This window comes from Genypterus blacodes, unplaced genomic scaffold, assembly GCF_046128005.1.
Source record: "Genypterus blacodes isolate CSIRO-AG114 ecotype Tasmania unplaced genomic scaffold, CSIRO-AGI_Gbla_v1 ptg000005l_1, whole genome shotgun sequence".
Classification (NCBI taxonomy): domain Eukaryota; kingdom Metazoa; phylum Chordata; class Actinopteri; order Ophidiiformes; family Ophidiidae; genus Genypterus; species Genypterus blacodes.
The window spans coordinates 580,578-595,727 of NW_027466819.1; the positions used below are offsets into that span (position 1 = coordinate 580,578).

Consider the following 15,150-nt stretch of genomic DNA (forward strand, 5'->3'; position numbering starts at 1 on the left):
TAAGAACAGTTAATATATTAATGACTACTGTATTTACAAAGTGAATATAAATCTTTAGTTAATACGTTAAATATTTTTCTTTCATAATTTCAATAAAGATTTGAATGGAACGACAGTAGAGTGTACATCTGTGGCATGGGCTGGATATTTGGGCTTGGATCTGCGCTGTAGACAAACCCCAGCTGTTTCTCTGCCCCGGCCTTGAAGGAGGCGTAATCGTAAAGGGAAGCTGTGTAAGAAACTCTGCATTGAAAATGATGGAGCACAGTGGAATGTCTATCAATTTGCATTTATAGCAGATGCATAAAAAAAGCTGACTTTCGCCGAGGCTGATCCCCTTTCGTCTTTTTAAACAATTATTTACACACACACACACACACACACACACTCGCTTGTGGGGGGATTTCCTTTAGTGGCGATAAAAAGCGCTTTTTGCCTGGCAACTGACACAATAAAAGTCCTCTCTTTCCTCTGGCTGGTTGTCTGCTCCCTCTCCTGGGCATCTACGCCCCAGCTGATGTGGCACTGGAGACGGAGAGACGTGTGTGTGTGTGTGTGTGTGTGGGGATGGTGGGGGGGATCCTGTACAGGCTCACCCGAGGGCAGCGAGAGGCCCCCCAACAACAACAGCTGCCCCCATTCTAACGGGGCGAACAAAAAAGGACTCCCCTCCGTACCGCTGGCGTTCGGGCCACCCAGCCTGCCACAGGGAGAAGCCCGTCAGTCCCTTTTGTGTTCCCCTCTTCCTCTCCCCAGCCCGGGCCCTACTGTTTGTTCAGCCAGGCAGAATAACACGAAGCAGGGGCCGGACTCGAGGCCCGAAACGCCCCGGACCAACCGCTTTCACCTGCGACCCACATTCTTGGAATGAGATGACGCGCTGACAAATAGGGTGAGAATAAAACCTTCTGCTCACAATGAAGTCAAAATAACACAACGAAAGAGGGCCCAGAAAACAGGGACAGGCTGGAGCTTTGATCTTCTGCTGGGAACGTTGGGGTTGGCCGTCGTCGAGCCTGAACGCTCGGACGGCGCCGACACACTGGCGATGTCGCACGCATTATGGTGAAGACAGTTTTGCTACCACACATGTGAGACTCTGCTTCTCTTCCCGTTAGAAAAACCCAGACTAGAGCTCAACCATCCCCCCATGTCCAGACGCATTCCTTTCCCGGAGGGTCTGGGAGTAGAGCGGGTTAAGTGCATAACACTGCTCATGAGCTTCCTCATGCCAAGCATGAAAAGAACACAGTGTTTCCTGTCTAGCCCAAAGTGGGTGAAAACCACAGTGTTAAGGAGTTTCCAAGCAGAGGGCATTGGTTCTAGCCGACAGCAGCGGTGGGTGTGAGGTCTCCTGAGGGGGGGAGGAGGTGGGGGAGGAGGACAAACCGGGCAGCGGGCGGATGTGCCAACAGACTGTTTGGTCTACGAGACGAGGGGTCCAGGTGCTGCCCGGCGGCGTGAGGAGGGAAAAGAGGAAACCGGTCTGCGCCAGGAGCAGCTGCTTTCCAGACCAGAACAGCAGCGAGCCGCCTCACGCTTCACACTCACACACACACACATCTCAGCGCTCAGCGTCACTATTGGCATTTTTTCACAAGGTTTTGTTTTTTTTACGACGTCTGCAAATGTCTCTTTTTTCTTTGTACAATAAATGTCTCTCTGCTCCGTATAGATTTGACATTTTTACACACGTAGAACTTGATACACTTTGTAAGGAAAACTATATTGAAAATGTTGATGCAGTTTCCTGTAGTCGCTGGTACTTTGAAAGTTGGTGCTGTAAGTACATAAAGACAGAAAAGGAGGCACGCAAACCGGGCCCCGGTGTGTGTGTGTGTGTCCACGGGCACAGAGAGCGGCGACAGGTAGTAGCATGAAGTCTTTAGAGGAGCTGAGACGGGAATCGGCCGCGTCTGAGCCAAAGTCTGAACGTCTCCATAGAGTCACCAGCTCCGTAGTCCAGAGAGAGAGAGGGAGGGAGGGTGAGGAGGGACGGGAGAGGAAGGTGAAGATCGGCTGAAATTAGTCTCTCGGCGATCCAAGCAGCCGTTTTGTTCAGTAAAAACTATAAATTAAATCAAACACATACATGCCCAAAAATGTTTAAATACTGCTTAGAGAGGAGAGGAGAGGCAAAACAAAACAAGAGTCATAAAAAAAACACAAGGTAAAAGTTTGAAAGTGAAGTTAAATTACAAAAACAAAAAGTCAGCCTGACACTGAGAAGGGGAGAAGGGGAGCAGGAGCGATGTGCACCAGAGGAGGAGGGAAAGAAAACAGGGCCGATCTGTTTGTGTCTGTAAAACTGGAGACCGATGGGAAGAGGAAGAGAGGAATGAGGGAGAGAGGCGCCTGGAGGGGCAGCAGCTACTTCTGGCCGGCCTCTGAGGCCTCTGAGATGCAGGAGGAGGAGGAGGAGGAGGAGGAAGGTGGAGAGTGGGCATTGGGAGGTCCAGTGGAAGGGGTCGGCGGGGGAGAGGGGCTGCCTCCCGCCGCGCCAGACTGGGCCATCTGCTGCTTGAGCTGGCTGATGGTGCGCTCCAGCTTCTCCCGCGCCTCCCGCTCCTGGCGCAGCTCCTCCTGCAGCTCCTGCCGGTCCGCCTCCGCCTGCTCCAGCCGCTGACGGAGCTCCGACAACTGTGTGACACAAAAGGGGGGGGGAGACAAAGGGACACGTTAAGTATGAGTGTACGTTGTTTACTACACCTCAGTTTTACTAGCGCTGTGCTGAGAGCGGAAGGCTTTATCATCTCAAAGCTCGTAAACAAACGTGGTGATGGAAGATGGAAGCTCTCCACTCTGAGCGTGAAGGAGAACAACCTCTGCCAATTTGTCTAAAACTGTGAAATTACTGCAAATGTCTTGTGGTTGGTCAGCGACACTGTTAAGTCTCAAAAGCACCCCCGCCTGCACACGCACACACACACACACACACACACACACACCCCACCCCCGTCACTGGCAGCCAATCTGAGTTTGGTGCCAAGGGCGGCGGAGCAGGAGAAGCACGAGCATCAGGCAGACAGAACAGCTCCAATCTGCAGATAAAGCCCAGTGGAAACCCAAACAAAGGCTGTGTGTGTGTGTGTGTGTGTGTGTGTGCACAATTACACACTTCAACAGCATAGAGACAGACCCCTACTGTCTGTATAAACACTAGGGTGCGCACACACACACACACACACACACACACACACACAAACACACACCAAAGATTTAACTCCTAAAAACACGACGTCACGATGTCAGGAAAACGTGATGCACAAGACTTGTAGGAGACGTGTGTGTGTGTGTGTGTGTGTGTGTGTGTGTGTGTGTGTGACGACTGTCTGACTGTCTGCTTGTGTACGTTCCAAGAATCTACAGTACGATCTCCAAGTGTGTCAACTGTGTTTGGCATCCATGAGAGCTGCCAGAGCATCAACAGGAGCTTTTACTGCGATGATCTGATGTGTAAACGAGAAACAGAGAGCGAAGAGTCACAGTCACTCAGGAGGCTGCTGAGTGCCGTCCAGTGAATTTAGGCCTTTATGAAATTTGTGGAGGGCTGATGATGTCCCTGTGTGTGTGTGTGTGTGTGTGTGATGTGAGGTTAACGCATTACAAAGCACTAAACAGGAAGCGGCTTTGACAGATTTCCTGTGAACGCTGACATTGTGACAGATCCGGGATCAAAAAGTCTGCATGTGATGTGATGCGTGTAACTCTGCACATCAGTGTGAGTCAGTGTGTGTGTTTCCTGCGCTGGTAACGGTGCTTGCACATGCGCTTGTTTCCCCTGGAAGCCTCGTACCTGTGCGGCGTAGTGGGCCTCTTGCTGGCGCTGCGCCCCTGGCTCGCAGGCGCAGGCCTGCTGTCTGAGCTGCTCCAGTCGAGTCTCCAGCTCCAGCTGTTCCTGGCGGGCCTGGCTGAGCTGCCGCGCCTGCTCGCTGTGCACCGCCTCCAGCTCGCTGCGGAGCTCGCGCTGCTCGGCGCTCAGCTCCCGTAGCCTGGCCGCCTCGCCCCCGCGCACCGCCTCCATCTCCTGCAGACAAAGAGCCCCAGTCAAGATAAACGCTAACAACGATATACTTTGCTGACCTCGCTGGGAAGGATTCTTTACACTTTGACCTTTACAACAATATCACTGCTGAGATACTGGAGACGCAGACGTAAAGTTCTCAACCATCACTTGAAATTAAATACATTCATTAAAGTTCCCTATGCTATTAGATATTCCATCAGTGTGTGTGTGTGGGTCTGTGCATCTGATCCCTTTAGGTATAGATGACATCATTCAGCTGTAAGTGTAAATGGAACTGTAGATGAAATAAAGTGGATCAATCTGGAGGCAGTTGACAACAAACACACTCCAGTAATCCTGTCACACTCATATTAACTGACAGTCACATCAACGCCTGTATGGCAGATACTAGATACTTAAGATACTTTATTAATCCTCAAATTAATCCTTAATTTGCCATTTTATTAGACAAGAATAGGGTTTTTTTGTAAATCACAATCAGTCATTTGAGCTGCAGCCTTGTGGAGTGTTTCCCTGTGTGTGTGTGTGTGCTGGGAGGGAGCGATGGAGGGGTCAGGGGAAGGTGAACATCACCTCCGTCTCCACGCCAAGGACACTTTTAATGGGCCGGTGAGGGGCTGGTTTGTGTTGGACTCATTTATCTCCGGGCCTGGACTCACCATCTCCAGCTGCAGCTGCTTGTGCAGGGTGGAGTTGAGCTTCTCCTGCTGCCTGCTGTACATCTGCATGATCTCCACCACGATCCGGTCCTTGTCGTCCTCCAGACCCCCCGCCATCGCTGCGGCGTCGCTGGCGGCGGAGCCCATGTCCTTAGCTGCTACTTCCGTAACCGGCGACAACAACGACGCTGGGGGAGGAGGAGGAGGAGGAAGAGGAGGAGGGGTGCGGGCGGGGGTGTGGGTGGCTTTCTTGCAGCCCGGGCTGCTGGTCTCCATGGAAACTGCCTGGGTTTGGCATTCCCGCTCGGCGGCTGAGGCAGCAGCGGCACGTTGGGATTTGGCCTCCTCGGCGCCAGCAGCGGCGGGAGGCGACGCGTGAAGATCTGAGAGGGGGGAGGAAGAGGAGGACAGGGATGAAGGAGGGAGGGAGGGAGAAAAAAAAAATCAGAGGAGGTGGTTGAAAGACAGGAAGTGCAAGCCGAGCTGGTGCGCACGCTCGCCCACGCTTAGTAACACCCTCTCACAACCTCATAAAAGCTCACACCTCTCTCTCACACACAAACACAACTACAGCACAGCAACAGCCAGGGAACAATCTCTCACAACACACTCGCCCACAAATAATTCCTCGCGCACAGACAGAGAATGGAGATGAATAAAGGCGCTTTGTGTGGGCGCCGCGCAGCTCCGTGTGGGCGTCCGCTCGCCTCAAACTCTGCTCTGCTCCCTCGCTGTGCTCTTTAAAGGTGTGCATCATGGGAAGCTCATGCACAGGCGCCGTCACACACACACACACACACACACACACACACACACACACACACACACACACACACACACACACACACACACACACACACACGCCCGCAACAACACACAGATATGTAGGTTTCCTCCGCAGATAATGAAGGCGGCGTGATGGAGACGCAGAGAGAAGTGAAGGGAAACCAGCCACAGTGCGCACGAGACCAGCGGGATGTTTACCACATTAATGTATTCATACAGTATGCACGCCTGTGTGTGTGTGTGTGTGTGTGTGTGTGTGTGTGTGTGTGTGTGTGTGACGGAAAGCAGCACGCTCTGTACACAGCATGTCTGGCACCAGAGAGGAGATTCATTTACTCAGACAAGCAGGCCCGCCCAGGCGTACACACACACACACACACACACACACCCACCCCCTTCTTAAAAACAAAACGCGCACACATACACACACACACACAAACATACATAAACTTCTTGACACAGAAACACGTATACAACAGTAAGAAACACAGGAATGTCAGCAGAGAGTCATTGGTGCCTGGATGTGTGTGTGTGTGTGTGTGTGTGTGTGTGTGTGTGTGCGCGTGTGTGTGTGTGTGTGGAGGGGGTATCAAATAGATGCAGGCGGAGCATTGAGGGGCACATTCAAAGTGAAAGACACACACAGACAAACTGGCAGACAGAGAGAAAAGCATTTGCTGAAGAAAAAAAAGACAAGAGAGGGGGGAGGAGGAGGAGGAGGAGGAGGAGGAGGAGGAAAAAGTGACAGCAGACTGTGAGGGAGGCAGGGATGAAGGAAGCCAGGGAAGAAAAGAGACGAGGATGGATGGAAAAGGAAGCTCTGGAGCAGACGGAGGACGGACTCGCAGAGGATGTGGAGATGGCTGCCAGGAAAGAAAAGAAGAGGGAGGATGGAGGGGAAAAGGACAGATTGGCTGGGAGAGAGACAGGGAGAGGAATGCCTGCGAGATATGAGCGAGCATGCAGAGGAAGAGGGGGGAGGGAAGGAGGAAGGGAGGGCGGTGAGAGAGAGAGCAGAGTGAGAGGGAAGGAGGGAGGGAGAGCAAGGGAGGGAGGGAGGGGGAGAGGGAGAGTGGAGTGAGAGGGAAGGAGGGAGGGAGAGCAAGAGAGACAGGGAGGGGGTGAGGAAGGGAGAGAGAGTGGAGTGAGAGGGAAGGAGGGAGGGAGAGAGAGGGAGGGAGTGTGAGAGGGGGGGTGAGAGAGAGAGCGAAGCAGCAAAGAGAGAGAGACAGACGGAAAGAGAGAGAGAGAGACAGCCAGGCAGTCCGAAACAGAGAAACAATTTCTATGATTCATCTTCTTTCAGTCCACACACACACACACACACACACACACACACACACACACCTTCTTATTATTAATACAAGCTCAATATAGATGCACACATTCAATATGCACCCATAAATACACACACACACACACACCGTGTGCAGAGCAGAGGTCACTGCCATTTCCAACCCTCTTGTTCATCAATAGCAATGTGCCCCAAGAGTCTTTATGTGAAGGTCAATGTATGATTATGTGTGTCGCTGCAGGCAGCCATGTTAAGCGTGTGTGTGTGTGTGTAGTGGAGGGGTTTACTCTGGGTCATGTGTTTACAGTAAGCACGTGTCTGCTGCTAATGCATTTCATATGAAGATGATATGCACGTCTCGGCTGTGTGTGTGTGTGTGTGTGTGTGTTGTAAGCATGTAAATGGTTTGTGCCGCCTGTATGTGTGCCATGTATTTATAGCGTGTAGACATGTCGCATGTACGACGCCTGAACATACAGAATGCTCAAGAGCCTCTGCCCCATTTCAGGCTTTAGACTCTAATCTAATGCACAGTAATCAATGCCGTCTCCTCCAGTGAGAGATATGACACATGTTACACACTCCAGCTCGCAGTAACGTAATGAAAGCAGCCTGGAAGTGTGTGTGTGTGTGTGTGTGTGTTGGTACTGACCCATGGGCGGCTCGTCGTGGCCCAGCGCTCTGCGGCCGTAGTGGTGCTTCAGCAGCGCTCCCAGCATGTCGGGGCTCATCTCTGCCTCCCTCCTCAGAGACACGTTGGGGGCCACCATCTTATCGTACGTGTACAGGTAGTAACTGGAGGGGAAACAGGGGGGAAACGCCGAGAGGCAGATGTCAAGATTTGTCTGGTTTTGGAGTGATCTGACTAAGAATTCAGGTCATTTCCTGTTACGACCTGGATCAACCGGGTCTATTGTGCTTTTCATTCCATCGCCTGTCACTTATCTACAACAACGCAGCTGAACTGGAGGGGAGAACCGTTTGGGCGTCCGACCGCTGTAGACCAACAGAAACGGCACTGCACCGCCGGAAAGGCAGGAGCTGAAGCCGAGTGTGAAATATGGACTCCTCTTATCGCTCCTTGGCAGAGATCTCGGCCCGAGCGGACCCTCGGCTTATCACGCGTGTCCAGGTAGCGGCTACAACTGAGAGTGAGATTGTGCCTGGACGTACACTGAGCCATTGAGCCAACGCTATCTTGTCTACAGAGGAGGGGAGCGACGAGAGGCGATGGAGAGGAGCGAGGAGAGGAGAGAGAAGAGAGGAGAAGCCCCTCCCCCATTAGCGGTCCCCTTCAGACAGAGCTGGAGCTGTGAACTAGGTTAAGCATGACAGCTCACTGCAACTCCTGCCTGCGACTCCACAGCAGTGCCGACCCCGCCTGCATTTTCCCTTCGGCTCCTTCACGTTCACCTTAGATGTGATTGAGCGACGCACGCTAATGTACGCCGGCTGTAACACAAATGTGACGTGAAGTGAATTTCCTGTCTGGCATGCGATAAGCAGAGAGACGATTCTTTAATTTACTAAAAAGCCCGCACCGGTTTTGAGGTTTAAACCATACGGGAAGGACGTAAATCGGCGTACAACACGGGGCCCTGATCCCGCCGCGCCGTCTGGCCCGATCTGGCCCGAGGCTGTATCCAGTCAGTGTGTCGAGCGAGTCTCATCTAGTCACCATCTGTACCCCAGATACAGATATGTGGCTGCTCCAGAGCCAATTCCCTTTTCTCAAAAAAAATCTGGGTCAGATTATATGGGTCAGAGTGAGACATCCCAAAAAAAGGCTGGTGTTGCTGTGGGAAGGAAGGATCTTTGGGAAGGAGGAAGGGAGGGAGGGAGGGAGGGAGAGGGATGGCACACATAATGTAGGATGGAGGACGGGGAGGGAAGAACGAGCAGTGGCAGTGGCGGCAAATGAGGGGCGGGGTTCATTTGCATTCATTGTCATTGATGAATTATTGTTGAATTAATTCTCTTTTTATTCAAGTGACCATCCCCCTAATAATAACAGCCAATTTATTTGGCCCGTGTTTAATTCTGCTTAGGGAATAAGAAGAATAAGACAGGTGGTAGGTTTGAGGTTCAGAATCTGCTTCAGAACCACAAAAACACAAGAGAACCCGGTGGATCCTAGAGTGTGGGTGTGTGTGGAGGATGTGTGTGGAGGATGTGTGTAGTACCTGGGGTGGACCAGGGTGGGGTGTTCTGGCTCCTCCTTGATGTCGGCGAACAGGCGGCTGAACACCGTCATGGCGGGCGGAGACGCTTTACCCTGCGGAGACCACAACACACGGACGCCTTTATTGATCTCTGCATTCCATTTCGCAGTTGAATAGGTGAATTGTCACAGCGGCCGCGTGACGCACAGACGCACACGCACGCAGAAGCACAAGGGAGGAGACGGGGGGAGGAGGAGGAGGAAAGGCTGCGGCGCTACATGTGGTGCATAATCTAATAGCGCTAATGTATGCGTGCATACATGTGGATGAGGGATCGTCCATCAGGCATCAGCAGGGAGAGAGAGGGAGAGGGAGAGAGAGAGAGAGAGAGAGAGAGAGAGAAAGAGAGAGAGAGAGAGAGAGAGAGAATATAAAAGATAATAATGACAAAGAGACTTCTCTGAGTGCGCACATGTTTATGTGTTTGTATGTGTGTTATGTTCATAAGGGTGTGTGCAGCAGGAGGGGGAGGTGCAAAACCTCTGAGTGTGTGTGTGTGTTTCCTGTCAGACAGGGGAAGGGTGCCATTCTGAATGGACAAATAAGGAGGTGTGTCTGGCAGTGGTGACCCTGACAACTGACCTCTGTGTCGCTGCGGGGGAGGGGAGGGGAGGGGAGGGGGGGAGGGTGCAGCGGTCAGGGGTGGGGGTGGCGGGCAGGTAGGAGGGTCCGGGGCGACTGACCTTTCTCGCAGGGTCGCCGTCGTTCAGCTTGCCGCTGGGGGGGCAAAGCTCTGCTGGGGATTTCCTCACCTGGCTCTCCTCCTCCTCCACCGCCTTCTGAAAGACACACACAAGAGAGACGGGGGTGTTAAACAGACAGATAAACACACACACACACACACACACACACACACACACACACCAAGGTTAAATAGACAAAGAGAGAGAGAGGAGGATGAAACACACAAAGAGACTGAAAGGCACGAGAAGACGCCGTCGCACGATGCACAGAACAATTACAGCCTTGCACTTTGTGGCGTAAGCGTGGGATACGGAGGAAGAGGAGGGAGAGAGAAGAAATTACAACTGGCATCACGGCCACAGAGGAGAGAGATAGAGACAAATGACATTTAAACCGTAGGAAATAGAGACAAACGACACAGAGGAGGCAGAAAATGGAGACAAATGGCATAAAAGTGAACAGCACAAGTGAGCTATAGGCCGAGAGAGAGAGGGAGACAGAGAGAGAGAGAGAGAGAGAGAGAGAGAGAGAGGGGGAGAGAGAGAGAGGAAGAGCTATGAATAAAACACAGGAAGAGCCGGGCCGATAGTGAGGACGTCACTCTGCCCCTCACTGTGAGCTCCTGTGTGTGATTCATTGGTACACACACATGCAACGTGGTTGAAGTCCGCCTCTCGCTCAGTATGAAGCTGTGTGTGTGTGTGTGCGTGTGCGTCTGCGTGTGTAGAATGTTTATGATTCATTCTGTCAGCTTGGTGCCCTCTGAGCCCTGTGTGTGTTCAGTAAATACTGCTGCCGTTGCCTCTAGTTGTCAGTCTGCGAGTGTGCGTGCGTGTGTGTGTGTGTGCGTGTGTGTGTGTGTGTGTGTGTGTGTGTGTGTGTGTGTGTGTGTGTGTGTGTGTGTGTGTGTGTGTGTGTGCTTTTTTGAGCACATCCAGGACACGCTCAGCGAGAGGCCACAAGATGATGGGGTTGATGCTTATCTGCAGCAGACAGGCCTGACGCTACGCTCGGACTGCCTGCAGTTCACACAAACAAACACAAGCTTGCTTACGCACACAAACACACACAGACGCACACACATCTTCAACTGAACAAACTGACAGGTAGCACAGCCACGAGAGGAACAAGACTTTCCAGCATCGCAGCAGAAAACACCAGACAGTCCCCGCCGCTATACACAGGGGGGAGGGAGGAGAGAGAGAGAGAGAGAGAGAGAGAGAGAGAGAGAGAGAGAGAGAGAGAGAGAGAGAGACAGAGAGAGAATTCAAAGTGAAGGAAGTGCAAAGGAAGAGAGCACGAGGAAGGAGGAAAGAGGAGACATGGGTCGTTGAAACCATCAATAATTGACATAGGAGCCTTTTAAAACCATTTTTAAAACCGTTTATCCACACACACGTATGCACACACACACACACACACACAGAGACACACACAGACACACACACACACACACACACACACAGACAGCTGGGTACCAAACACACAGAGCCATTTATCAGCTGGAGTGGAGGATTTTCCTCGGCGTTGTCTCAGCTGAGAGGCTCTGTCATTACCAGAGAGCAAAACAGCCCCCGAACAATGACAGCAAATTACTGTGATGCCGGCGTATTAGCCAGCGAGCATTCGCACTAAACGACGCGCCTCAGAGCGTGCACGTGAGTGTGTGTGTGTGCGTGTGTGTGTGTGTGCTCGTGGGTAAAGGATTGTCCCTTATTTACAAGGGCACGCATGAATGAGCGTCTGCATGCAAATCTAACAGGCTGGAACCATATGCGTGTCCAGGTGTGTGTGTGTGTGTGCGCCAGTGTGTGTGTGTCTGTGTGTGTGCATGCGCCATTGTGTGTGTGTGTGTGTGTAGGCTGGCTGTGTATGGAAGGGGGCTCGTCACTTTACTTGCTTGTGGTTGGTGTGTTTTTTTTCTTTCCTTCAGCACTGCAGCAACGAGGGGAAGGAGGGAGGGAGGGAGGGAGCGAAGGAGAGGATACAGGCAGAGAGAGGGAGGAAGGGACGGAGGGGGGAGGGAGGGATGATGAGGAGGGATGAGGGAGAGAGAGAGAGGGAGAGAGAGAGGGAGAGAGACAGAGAGAGAGAGCGAGAGAGAATTGACAGAAACGACAATAACCCCACTGCAGTAGTGTTGAGGCACGCCGGATCTGAACCGGCTCCTATATTGAGGTTGGTGCGTGTGTGCGTGTGTGCGTGTGTGTGTGTGTGTGACATTCCCTTAATCTAAATTCTGTAACCCCTCCACCTCCAGTTTGTGTGTGCGTGTGTGTGTGTGTGTGTGTGTGTGTGTGAGACAAACAGACAGAGAGGGAGACCAGGGGGGCAAACCCAACACCGGGTCAATCGGGTCTTTCATCTGGCCGACCCCTGCAACAGCACGCACTCTGCTGACAAGACAACTGACAGCTCATTAAAAGGGTGTGTGTGTGTGTGTGTGTGTGTGCGTGTGTGTGACAGAAAGAGGGAGATATAGGTGTATGTGTGATGAGTGTGTGTGTGCGCGTGCGTTTGCATAAGTTACATGCGTGTGTGTGTGTGTGTGTGCGTGTGTGTTCCTCTAATGGTTGCCTGTGTTTCGGTGATTCCTGTTCACCTGACAGTTGACGGCTTAACACCCAGCGCCCACCGCCCGCTTCCACACACACACCTGCTCGTTATTCCTGCTGTTCAGTGCTCTATCCAATCGTTAATTAACATGCGTGTACCCTCTCTCTCTCTCTCTCTCTCTCTCTCTCTCTCTCTCTCTCTCTCTCTCTCTCTCTCTCTCTCTCTCTCTCTCTCTCTCTCTCTCTCTCTCTCTCTCTCTCTCTCTCTCTCTCTCTCTCTCTCTCTCTCTCTCTCTCTCTCTCTCTCTCTCTCTCTCTCTCTCTCTCTCTCTCTCTCTCTCTCTCTCTCTCTCTCTCTCTCTCTCTCTCTCTCTCTCTCTTTATTAGCACACCCCATGCTGCTGCTCAGTGCTAATCTGCAATAATGAAGCACCTCTCTTATCAGGGGTTGTTGCCTGTGACACACACACACACACACTTCTCTGGCCCATTGTCAGGCCTTATGACAGTGTGGATTAGCATTCCACACACTTGCTCCAGATGAACTCTGCCCTGTTATTCCTAACCAGCTGCAACTAGTGCCTGCTGCTGCAAACACACACACACACACACACAATCTAGTGAATTCAAAGTTCAAGCTAGATGAAACACAGCCCTCCACACACACACACACACACACACACACACACACACACACACACACACACACACACACACACACACACACACACACACACACACACACACACACACACACACACACACACACACACACACACACACACACACACACACACACACACACACACAGGCGAGCATGTGAACCTTTACGCTGACCCATTTGCTGAGCCTCACCGTGGTCCCGGGGGCCGTTAGCACGTGAGACGTCTCTGCAGCAGACGCATTAGTGGAGCTGTGTTTCTGTGTGTTTCTGTGTGTTTCTGTGTGTATTGGTGTGCTCGCGTAGCTGTTAAAGTTTAAAACCCAGAGCGCCGCACTCTACTACACAGACATACACATACACACACACACATGACCACACATGCGCGCAGCAGAGAAACATTCACTCCGGTGTTTGTACTCTGAGCTTTATTTACGCTCCCCGCTGCAAAAGCTCTCATGTTTAATTTATAACCGAATAACAATTTCTGCTGTTTTCTGCTTCTTGGCAGCAAAACGTAGGTTAACGTGCTCATGGCAGCAATTAGCCTATTTGAACACAAGCATATACATCTATATCTGAAGGTCAAAGCATTAATTTTCCCAATTTGCGGAAGCGTTTTTGCAAAATCAGCGAGAAAACAAACTTGTGCCGAGGAAGTTTGGGCGGCAGGTTTGGAGTGCCGCCGTGAAAAACAACAACTGCACCTATCGACAAGTCGAAAAGCGAGACGCAGACACAAACACGCAGCCAGACACACCCTTCCTCCCCCACCCCCCACTCGCACACACTCATGCTCTGAGATCAAGCTCCTTGCCGCCTCCCCACCCACATCACGTGGAACCTCCAGATGACTGGTCTAGGCACGCACGCATGCACACACACACACACACACACAAACACACACACACACACACACTACCCAGTCAATCGTTGCTATAAATACCTGCGCTGCCTCCTTACACGTATAATAAAAATGCACAGACAGCTACTCCCCTGCACACACACACACACACACTCACACACACTAAAGTGAAAGCAAATCGGCACTTAAAGTGAAGAATGTATGAAGACGTCGAGAACAGAGCTCCAACATTAAGACGTGATGTATCGCTCGCTCTTGTGAAGTGGAAACTTCATAAAACAAATTTTTTGGTGAGCCGTCGCTTCCGTTGACTGATGACATCGTCTTCGGGGGGATTGAGACAACTTTGCCAGGTCTGCGCGTTCCCCGTGGCGTAACGTCGCAGAGAGCGAGGAGGGCAACGACCGCTAGTTCAAAAAAATAAATAAATCTAATGGGAAATCTTATCTGGAGCGCCATAAAGAGGGCGCACGCCTCGACCTGACCTTTCATCCCACAGCAGCGGAAACATGCGTGTTATTTAATCCTGTGGAGCTGAGAGAGAGAAACAGGACGACTCTACTCATTCTACCAAAGTACTAGTGTTGACACGTGACTCAAAGAAAGGACCGGGCAACCGCTCCTTCCTCCTCCTCCTCTTCTTCCCTGATGGGGGCCACTCGGAGCCGTTCATGCGCCTTGGCATTCAGGAGGGAAGGGGCAGGGGGGTGAGAGGGGCAGGGGGGGAGAGAGGGGGCAAAGGGAGAGAGGGGGGCAGGGGGAGAGGTGCTGAGAGGCGGCAGAGGAGGAGGACAGAGAGACGCAGCTCGCTCGCTCTCTCGCTCGCTCTCTCTCTTCCTTTCTCTCTCTCTCTCTCAGGAGGAAGTAAACAAGCTTTATTTCGGTGCTTTTTCTTTCACTGAGACAGAGAGGGAGGAAAACACACACACACACACACACACACACACACACACACACACACACACACACACACACACAGACAGTCAGTCAGTCACGCCCTGTCTCTTTCTAGACCACATCCTGTTCTGCTGCAGTCATCGACTGTGTCAAAGATCAAACCGTTAGCGCAGTGTGCAGATACGCACACGGGTGTCCAGGATGAAACCGTGGCAACGACGCCAAGCCAATGAAGAACAAATGAAGTTCAGTCTCTTACTTTCCTCCCCCCAAAAAAAAACAAACAGGTACGCGGCTCGGTTTCTAGGGTGGTCCCACCTTGCTGCCCCCCTCCCCGCCGCCCAACACACACAGACACACAGACACACACACACACACACTGGGGGGCTTTGTGTGAAGGCCTTAATCCACTAAGCCATTTATCCACGGGCTGGGAGCTACACTTTGTTTCAGCAGGCAGATCAATAGCCGTCCACAAGGGAGCCAGGCGGGGCGGGGGG

At 52.0% G+C, this 15,150-nt stretch overlaps 1 protein-coding gene across 1 annotated transcript in view; it reads right to left on the reverse strand.

Annotated features, from left to right (window-relative positions):
• Positions 1-368: 368 nt before the first annotated feature.
• skila (SKI-like proto-oncogene a) overlaps positions 369-15,150 on the reverse strand; it is a 30,879-nt gene continuing 16,097 nt past the window's right edge. Inside the window, exons 3-8 of the mRNA XM_076148197.1 lie at positions 9,672-9,767; positions 8,950-9,041; positions 7,419-7,561; positions 4,687-5,069; positions 3,797-4,027; positions 369-2,640 (exon numbers count right to left, since the gene is read on the reverse strand). Coding sequence (XP_076004312.1) covers positions 2,371-2,640; positions 3,797-4,027; positions 4,687-5,069; positions 7,419-7,561; positions 8,950-9,041; positions 9,672-9,767 — 1,215 coding nt within the window. The 3' untranslated portion in view covers positions 369-2,370. The remainder of the gene's footprint in view (positions 2,641-3,796; positions 4,028-4,686; positions 5,070-7,418; positions 7,562-8,949; positions 9,042-9,671; positions 9,768-15,150) is intronic.